We start from the raw sequence: 10421 nt of genomic DNA, 5'->3' as shown, positions 1-10421 counted from the left end.
GCCTCGCTCCGGCTTCCCAGCATGCCCCACGCTGTCTCCCTGGCAACGGTGCACAACAGCGGTGCCGGGAGGTACTGGAGCTCGGCGGCGCGGCTGCACCTACGTGAGACCTGCCCAACATACGTCCCAGTTACGGGTGGGACTGTGGGCATGCCCCGGCCGCCGCTCCTCCGCCCTCGACACCGAAAGGTATGCGAAAGGCGAAGGGCGCTCCTCGGGGCGTGCCGGGCTCCCCGAAGCAGGAGAAGGTGATGGCTTCAGGCTGCCCCATCCGGGATCCGCATCCGTGGGCCTCCATGCCCGCGACCCCTTCACTTCCCTCAGCTCCTTTCCTCCGGGATCTGCTCCAGTCTCCGGAGAATCAGTGTTGCCGGCGCCTCCTCCATATAGGTTAACCCGCTTTGCGAAAATGTAATTTTTAAAAGGAAGTTGAGGCAAGGAATGTTCGTTAGACCTTTAAGGTTAGCGTTCTACTTTAGCAGAATCTGGTGTCAAATCTGCTTCCTCTCATTTATTACCCGTGAGAGAACTACTTGACTTCAACCTGTGATACACTCTCCTTCCCTTGCCTTTTGCCCCCAACCAGCTAGTTTTACCTCCAAGGGTCAGTTTGCAGGAGGTAATCTCTCACCTTTCTCACGGTTCCCATCCAGCTTTCTAAATCTTCTCTTCCCTCCTCTCACCACCCCCCCCCCCTTTTTTTCCTCTCTTGGTCAACAGTCGGTCTGCTGGACGCTTGTTTGCCTTAACAAAACGTATTGAACACCCACTCTGACGGGAGCCAAGGATACAAAGATAGGGTGTGTTCCTGGAGCTCAACTTCATTCACAACCTTCATGAGGTGGGGGCGAGGGAACGTTGACAAACGAACAGATAGTTCTAGAATCTAGATGGCAGGTGACCTACTAGGGTAGCTCTGTGGTTGCACAGAGATTAATGGAATCGATGGCCTAAAGGTGGACTGGGGAAGGGGGTGGCAGGGCTGATGAGTCTGGGAACCTAGTCCCAAAGTGCTCTGAGGGCCTGGCCAGACTGCTTAGATGACACTGCTGGGTTTAAAAGCTCATTTACAAATAGGAGTCCCTGGAAAATTGGACGTCTCAGAACTATTCTGTCCTTCACTAAACAGGGACTGTTATCTCATCCCTAAAATAAGGAAAATTACTGGGTGATCGGAAGGGTTCTTTTCGGTTGAAAAGGCTGTGAGTCCATATATTTTTCTTAACACCTTAATTTGGCCAGCAAGTAGCACTTTTATGGGAGCACAGAAAGCAAACAAAATACACATGTAGAGGCCTGCTCTCCAATTGTTTTTTCAATAGTAGATTTCACTAATATTTTCTGTGATCTTTTTTTTTTTTAAAGATTTTATTTATTTATTTGACAGAGAGAGAGATAGCGAGAGCAGGAACACAAGCAGGGGGAGTGGGAGAGGGAGAAGCAGGCTTTCCCCGCCGAGCAGGGAGCCCGATGTGGGACTCGATCCCAGGACCCTGGGGTCATGATCTGAGCCGAAGGCAGACGCTTAACGACTGAGCCACCCAGGCGCCCCTATTTTCTGTGATCTTGATAATCTGACATAATTTTTTATTTATTCAGAGATTTTGAGGTATGGGCCCCAGCTCTGAAGTTCCAACCCAATGCTAATGTTGTTTTAGTATGAGCTCATAGCCACCAGATGATTTGGTTTCTTTCTTCCCTTTTTTAAAGATTTTATTTTTAAGTAATCTCCACACCCGACATGGGGCTCAAACCCACAACTCCGATATCAAGAGTGGCATGCTCTACCCACTGAACCAGCAAGGCACACACCTCTTTTTAATTTTTTTTTTTAAGGCTGGTTACTAGAATACTTCTCACTGGCATCAGGTAAAACTTAACTGATTAATGCATTATTTCAAGAAGAAAAATGCTGTAAATGGACATTTACTGTTTATGCTTAAATTTGAGGATTTTTGTGATTGTCACCACCCTGTGAAGCTTGTTGGTCATATACCCCAAACTATACAGATAGCATCTTGTTTTATCATTATATACAATAAGTTTTTGTGTTATAGCTTTGGAATAGTTGAGTATGGAAACTTGACTCCAAGGCATAGACAGTCTTCAATTTAAAATCATGTTTTCTTAGATTTTAAACAAAACCCACTTTTCATGATAACTAACAAAACATTTTACATTTTGATGAAATAAAAGTGATTTTACTGGGCATACACTCATATGAAACAGTCCTACTTTTCATAATCCTGCTGTATATTTATAGTTCCTTGAGGAATTATAACACATTTATATTCAGCTATCATAAAGTACAATTTGTGGTTTGAACCGCATTTGCACACTTCTTGTTTCCAATCCAGAGTGATTACTCTGTACACAGTGTGTATAATAACTTCAGAAACTGGACCAGAATTTGTTTAGGATGGGAAAAAAATTTGTTCTGAAATCTTTATTCCTCTTCACATCTATTCTAATAAGTGCAAATACCATGGTTTAACGTCTGCAGAAAAAATTCTATGCTAATTTCTAGTTTAATCTGAACTCACTATTTGTTAATCAAAACAGACATAAGATGGGAGGAATTACAAAAAGATTGATGCAAATGTATAAATTTAAGGAAATTATAGTGTTCTTATATTGGGATTTTTTTAAGAAGTAGGTGGGGAGTATAAATCTTAAACAGACTGTTTAACTGTAACTCACTTTTGCCATATTTGGATGTATGAGGGAAGGCTCTCTCCTTTTTTTGTTCTTTTAAAGATTTTGTTTATTCATTTGACAGAGAGAGAGAGAGACAGTGAGAGAGGGAACACGAGCAGGGGGAGTGGGAGTGAGAGTGGGAGAGGGAGAAGCAGGCTCCCACTGAGCAGGGAGCCCAATGCGGGGCTTGATCCCAGGACCCTGGGATCAGGACCTGAGCCGAAGGCAGATGCTTAACAACTGAGCCTCCCAGGCGCCCCAGGGAAGGCTCTCTTCTTGTGGAAAGACTGTCTTCTACTAGAATCTGCCAGTATCACTACCTTTTAACATTTTTCTCTCAAGTCATTAAATGTGGTGTCATTGAATCCACTCTTCAAGGTGCAGGTATCAATGTCAAAAACTTATACCTATTGTTCGGAATACTTCAGCATTCTTTAGACCTGATCTCTGGTCTTTTCACTTTTAAAGGATTGACCGAAGCTACTTGGATGAATTTGGCCATCCTCTAGGAGACTTGAATGCTAAATTTCTATATACAAATAAACCATTTCTCTCTTGTTTGGAGCAATGCTGAAATTCCAAGAGGCTGCTAAGTGTGCGAATGGATCAATAGCCATTTCTACTTATCCAAAGACCTTGATTGCAAGAAGATATGTGCTTCAACAAAAACTTGGTAGTGGAAGTTTTGGAACTGTCTATCTGGTTTCAGACAAGAAAGCAAAACAAGGAGAGGAATTGTAAGTAAAAATACTTCATACAAATTTTGAGTTGGCTGCCCTGTATGTGTAGCTCTTAGCTGATTAAGAACATGGAGTACCATTTGCTCTTTGCATTTAAGATTCTAAGAATTTAGTAAGCGAAAGAAAAGCTTCTTGAATGGTGTCTTCAGATAAGATTTTTAAAAGCATTTCAGCAGGTGAGTGAAGTACCCAAATGACCCAGAAAAGGGAAATGGGGTAGATGAAGTGAAAATATCATTTTTATGCATACCAGAATCTCAATTACACCATCGCTTCCACTTAACTTGATTGGGACTTCTTGAATGAGAAAGTAAGAATTGTTTATAATGATGGCAATTTTAGAAATGTTATGAAATGCAAATAAATGATAATTCATACTAGAGGTGAATAGGGGGTACTAAGGGAAATACGGTATTAATTTTTTTTTGCTTCTATGAAGGAATTTTTCAAAGTCTATAGTCATACAGCTCACAAATTAGACATTTAAACCAAACAGGGGCTCCATCTAAAATTAGCTTAATAATATTGAGGACCCTCTTGTTACTTCCTTTTCTTTGATTTTGATCGGACCCTTAAACTTTCATAGTAGAGAAAAACTCATAATGCTGTTGGTTCGTATGTCTGTTACAGATAAGGATGAATCTTCCTTTCTAGCTTGAAGTTGTTTGAATTTGCTACAGTGAAAAGTTAGTTGGAATTGAAGTTCAGATGAGAAACTTGTACATCAGAAACACAGGAAAAATAGAAAGCAGAAGGAAGAACGATCCAAGACATCAGCCCTTAACTCCAGAAGAACAGACTTCCATCCCATAATCTGTTCTTTTTTTCAGAGGTTTTGAGGCTACTCTAAATTCTTTCAGCTTCTGCCCATTGGATTTAAAATCAATGTGATAAACATTTTCTACTTCTTAACATCACATAGGAATTATAAAGGTAAATGTTGATGCTACTATTTTATTTTCAAAATCAACTTTTTAAATGGTCTCTATATCCAGAAGTTTAAAAAGTAATTATCTAGAATTCGTAGTTTTCAATAAATTCCTGCATGAAGAATAGTGACAGTGCTGGTACTTTTCTGGTGTCCTTAGAGCATACTTCATGACTCCTATCAAAGAGAATTCTTCTCCATAAATCCTAGAGGTATGATTCCAGCCATGTAGAACAGGATGATAAATTTCTGAAAATTACTAGAGTACCTTTATGGAAACATTGAGAGTAAGACCTAAATCTGACCCAGAACGTGTAAAAGTCTCATTGTAAGTGATGTGGGGCCACAAGCCAAATGGTCAAGAATTCTTGAGACATTTTCGGTGCAAAAAGGTGCTTTTATTATAGCAACAGGGTTAGGACTCGTCGGCTGAAAGAGCTGCACATTGCTGTATGAAGCTGGTGGTTTTATGGTTAGTGCTCAAGGGGGAAGGGATGAGCAGGGAGCATTAGATCATAAATGTTTTCTTTGAATTTCTACTTGTAAAACTACTTTTGCAAGATAAAAAAAAAAAAAAAAGAATGTAGCAGCCAGTATGCATTTGATCTTTATCGAAACTGTGCAGGCTATAGGTCAGCCTCTGGACTAAAGGTGAATATTTTTCTGCTTCTATCCCTGATCATAAAGACTGTATTTAATTTTGGTTTCTTCAGTGAGTGAGGAATGTGAAGAATTTTAAGAGAATTCACAGGAGGGCTAAAAAGTTGAACAAAGGGATGCAAAATAATATATATGAAGACCAAACTTGAAAGCTTCAGACTTGAGATGGTGGGTGAGTAAAGTGTGTAGGTGTGGGGGGGCAGGGGGAGAGAAATGAGAGAGGAAGGGGCTGGTTGGTTGGGAAGTGATTTGTCAATAACTTTTCCTGTACTTGCACTACTAGTCTGAAAACATCTAACTTGAGCTGAATATGGCAGATGAAGCCTAGGTGTGTGGAATGAATCCAATAGTGAGGATAATTGACAAATTATTTGATACCAGGAAGTCTAGTGTAGAATCTCTTGAAAAAGAATCATCATCATCAGAATCTCTACAACGTATTACATACAGGCTACATTCAGCCTTCAGATGTGTTTTATTTGGCCTGAATAGTGTTTCTTTTTTAGTCTAAATTAGTTGCCAGTATTTTAAAAGGGCAGTGTTGTAAAAATCGAGCTTTTCATTTCTCTTGGGGAAAATACAAACCAAAAGATTTGGTGACATTTGCTGACAGATGGGCGGAGGTGGGTAGCAGCCGCCCCCTTTAGTTAGACCCTGTGCTCTTTAATTAGCCACGTGCTGCTACTCTTCACTGTCTCTTATACGCAGCTGTATCACACCTTTCTACTACCTGCCTGTCTTTGTAGACATTTGATTTTAGATCAATTGATTTTAGAACTCTCTGCTAAAATCATGAAGAATCATGGCTATGGCTGCTCACAAAATCCTAGAATGCTAGAAGGAAGGCTGTAACTTGTCACAGTTAAGACCCCAGGCTTTGGAGGTGAACAGGTCAAGATGTAAAGCCAGTCTTGTTCTTAACTATAAGATTAAGGTTATGCAGTTTCCTAATCTGAGCTTTAGTTTTCTTATCTGTAAGATGGATGTAATACTTCATTGGATTGTAATAGGGCTAAATAAGATATCTATCTATCTATCTATATGTATAGAACATCAAGATAAATAGATATTATATAATAAAGATTACATAATATATAAATATAAGATATATTTATAAATAGATAAAAATTTATTTGTAAATAGATGTGTAAAATATAGAATATTATCATATTACCTTATGGATATCATTCAATAGCAGTTGAGATTCATCTTATTTGTAAATAATCCAAGTTAAAGGAATAACTAAAGGAAGCTTAATAAAACTTTATCTAGTCACCACCCAATAACTGCAATTGGCACTCTCTATTGAAGTGGAAGTTTTTCTTTTGCATTCTACTTTTAAGAGAGAAATCTCTCAAAGCAATCTGATCTCAAGGATGTGATTTTAAAATCTTATTCAAGGATCTTTCTTGAGACTGTAGCAATTCTGTTGTCATCTCTTCTTTTTTATCTCTATGACTGTCCAAAAGCAATTGATCCTCAGAATGTTGACCTTTTAGCTACATAAGATAGCAACTCATCAGTGATTATGTTTAATACGTACAGAAGCAGAAAACTAAACTCATATTTTTTTAGATTTTTTCCCCAGAGTGTTGACAGTTGAATCTTCAGTTTGTGAGCAAAGCACATTAATTAGTACCACCCATTCGCCAAGCAATTTGATTAGATAAGGTTTTAAATTATGCTTTACATATTAGGCCATAAACATAGGGAATTGGTTAATGTCAGAGATGGGTAGAAAATAATACTTTCTAAAAAGATTTCTATGATGTTTTGAACGCAGTTCCCTTAATAGATCAGAGTAGATCTGACTCCACACCCCTAATCTTTTGAGATTATAAGGAAAGTGTATCATAACCTTATATACCAGACTGTGTCTTGGTATCCCTAGTTAAAAGAGTGACTTGGATATACCATGAGTCTGAGATGGTCCATAGGACACTTATTAATAGCCCATGTGAAATCTAAGTTTATGTAATATACAGTTTTAGATTTAATCAAAAAACTTGACAAATAGGAATAGCTATTCTTTTCCATCAGAGTATTGCAATTTATCATTATGCCACTTGGGGGCAGCACTCTACCATTGACATTTTTCATATACTGTGAATTTGTGCATTTTAATTACAATGTAAGTACCACATTCCTTTATATTTTTATTGACTTTCTGCATTAGCTATGGGATTAGAAAAAAGCTACAGGCATGACATTTGATTAATGTGTGTTTAGTGAGAGTTTTCTTTTTGGCATAAAGATCTGGCATTCCTTTTTTAGTTATCACAGTAGAATAAAATTAAACTTAAAATGAGTATTGAATGGCACAGAGGTTTTTTTTTTTATTCTGCATCATGAAATTTATAAAACAATATTTGGGAATATTTTCTTTCATAATTATAGAAACTCTGGTCTAAGAAATGTAAGGATATGATAATGTTAACTCATATTCGTAAATAAATACTGTTCTAATTCTACTTCATAATTTTATATTTTGGTTAAGCTGTCAGACTCTTTTTTTAAGCAAACCCACAGATTTGGATGAGCTAAGAAGTTCTTTGGCCCTTAGCATAGTGCATGTAACTTAATAGAAAAGAGATGTTAAGGAAGTAGGCTTACCCTAAGATGCATGATTGAACTTGCACATGATTACTTATACATGATTAATCATGGCCACAGTTGCAATGAATTTCAACATTCATCTTATCAGCATAGAATTCTGGTTATAATGGTGTTTTAAATTTCACCAACTTAAAATACAGTGACATTATTATTTAGAGTTGATTTTGTGCTGTAGTCTTTTAGTTTGTCAACTCTTAATTTATGTATTAAATCTTTGCTTTGTACTAAGGACCAGTGAGGAGACTGAAGCAATAGCAGCTAAGGCTTGGCCCTCAGGAGCTTCCAGTCTAGAAGAAAGATAGAATTAACATACATAAAACAACTAGCAAACAGTGTAATGTTTAAACATCTGTGTAGCAGGTTGCTCTCAGAGATGTTGGCCACTGTCCAGATCCCTTCCTAGCTACCTGTGGTCTTTATTTTACTAGTTTCTGTGCATTATCAAGAGCTTTCATTTTTTCCCTTAGTCCTGTCCATGTAAATATCCAAATATTTCCTTCTTTAACACTGTACCTACACATTGGCCTTTGCCTAAGTATGGTCAGCATGGTTAACATGGAAATAGTTTCTCTCTCCACAGAGCATTTCTTCTCAATATCAAATGTCTACAGCATGAGATAAGGACTGGAGTTAAATCAGAAGAGTTACCAATCCTTAGAGAAATGTCCTCAAACCTAGGCCCCTGCCTCCTGGGAGAGCTTTTAGGCCTGTAGTAGAGCAGATTTTTACAAGTCCTAACAGGCAGATTTCCCACCCAGCCACAGAAACAGAAAGGAGGAGAGGAGGCTCAGAATTGCTGCTAGAATTGGTCACACTGACACCAGAGGGGAGAGGTCCTTAGACCTTAAGAGTAAAGGAGGTAAAAAAGTCATAAAGGGGCAACAACAATAAAAAAATAAATTAAAACCCACAACAGTCTGGGTCCATTATTGTCAGATAGCTCTCTTAAGCCCAGTGTCTCCTGAGAGCATCTTAGACTTATGTCCTAGTTCCAGAATGTTCTATTGAGGTACAGTCATCAATGGGGCTGGGGCCAAGGGGGTCAGGATCTTTGAAGGACAGAACCATCTTTAAACCACCACACTAGGATCCAGTCTTCAGCTCTTCACCTTATACCTAAAGATGGTCAGTGTTGGTAGGGGCTCATGTTAACTAAATTCAGACAAGACAGATCTGTAAATCATGATGCCATTTTTTTTTCTTTTAAGGATTTTATTTATTTATTTGACAGAGAGAAAGCACAAGCAGGGGGAGTGGCAGGCAGAGGGAGAGGGAGAAGCAGGCTTCCCCCCTGAGCAGGGAGCCCGATGCGGGGCTTGATCCCAGGACGTTGGGATCATGACCTGAGCTGAAGGCAGACGCTTAACCTACTGAGCCACCCAGGCACCCATGATGACATTTTTTAATTCAGGGCCTAGAATGAATAGTCTCTCTTTTCATGTGCCCTTCCACCATTTTCTGATGCGAGTTCTAGAGAAGCTGAATATCTAATCAGAGGCGAAAATATAACCAAAACGAAGTAGGGGGAATAATTAGACTATTCGCTTAAGCCAAGTAAATGATCTCTTCCTCATGACAGAGAACATCGTTCCAAAGTGACCATTTTTCTCATAACTGTCAGACCCAGAGTGTATCTCCTGAATAGCTCTGGATGCACATACGTTCAGTTATCTTTAGGGTACCTCCTTTTCCTATAATGAAAGTAATGTGCATACATTTTATAAAAAGTGCAGGTGTGCATAAAGCGGGAAAATAATCTATAATTCTGCCACCCAACTTCTGGTGTTTTCTCTGTGTGTTGACAAATATTTATTCACTCTTCTAAGGAAACATATGGCATTGGTCATAGTGGTTGCCTCAGAGAAGCAAGGGAGGATGAGAGTGAAGGAGACTGACTTTTCACTGAATCCTTTTTATACATTTGGAATTTTGTACCATGTGTAAGATAAACAAAACACCCATAGAGTAAAAAAAAAAAAAAAACAAACTCCACATGTTCATTCAATGACCGTTGATCAGTATTTGCTGATCACCTGCTCTTCAAAGAGTCTGGTGGTTCTCAACCTTGGCCAAAGAATGGAATCACAGTATTTTAAAAATACATGTTCAAGGCATACCCCAGTATGTTGTTTTAGTTGGGCCGCACCCCAGGCAGCTGGATTTTTGAGAGCTTCCGGGTGATTTGAATGTGCAGCTAGGCTTTAGAATATCTGGTCTAGTGGGAGAGAAGAACACTAATTGTATAATCATAAGAGTAAAAGTAATTATAAGCCTCTGTAGCCACTGTAAAAGGAAAGTCTTGGTTGCTGTGAGGTATGATAGACGCATGTAAGCCAGCAGCATGGTGCTGGATGAGGCAAGGCTTCCTGAGAATGTGTTGTTTCAGCCAAGATCTGAAGGATGATTAAGAACCAGCCAGTGGTTTTCTCACTTTATTGGTTTTTTTCATCAGAATTGCCTGGAGGGTTGTTAAAATGCAGGTTTTTGGGCTCTACTCCCAGAGTTTCTGATTTAGCAAGTCTGGGTGGGGCCTGGGAATTTGCATCTCTACCAGCTGTTGGGGCTGGCCTGCGGACTATACTGTGAGGACCACTGGACTAGACAAAAGGGTGGCAGAACAGTTCCATTCAGTTTATGTGTAATTTTGCATCTTTTTTTTTTTTTTGAAGCACTAAAATATAGGTATTTTCCCATGTTATTAAGTACTCTTTAAAGTGTCATTGTAAATGCTCACATAATAGTCCACTGTATGGCATTGATATCAGTTAGCTCCCTCTTGT

The 10421-nt window shown here is 38.9% G+C and overlaps 1 protein-coding gene across 8 annotated transcripts in view; it reads left to right on the top strand.

Annotated features, from left to right (window-relative positions):
• The first annotated feature begins 32 nt into the window (after positions 1-32).
• Positions 33-10421, top strand: part of NEK11 (NIMA related kinase 11) — a 173638-nt gene continuing 163249 nt past the window's right edge. For 6 of the 8 annotated variants that reach the window (XM_078071830.1, XM_078071839.1, XM_078071818.1 and 3 more), the window contains exons 1-2: positions 33-189; positions 3166-3434. In XM_078071830.1, coding sequence (XP_077927956.1) covers positions 3265-3434 — 170 coding nt within the window. In that variant the 5' untranslated portion in view covers positions 33-189; positions 3166-3264. The other 2 variants (XM_078071814.1, XM_078071846.1) reach the window with 2 other exon arrangements.

Source organism: Halichoerus grypus, chromosome 1, assembly GCF_964656455.1.
Source record: "Halichoerus grypus chromosome 1, mHalGry1.hap1.1, whole genome shotgun sequence".
In the NCBI taxonomy this organism is placed as follows: Eukaryota; Metazoa; Chordata; class Mammalia; order Carnivora; family Phocidae; genus Halichoerus; species Halichoerus grypus.
Note: the sequence above shows the minus strand (reverse complement) of the source record. Positions and strands in the feature narration are given on the sequence as shown.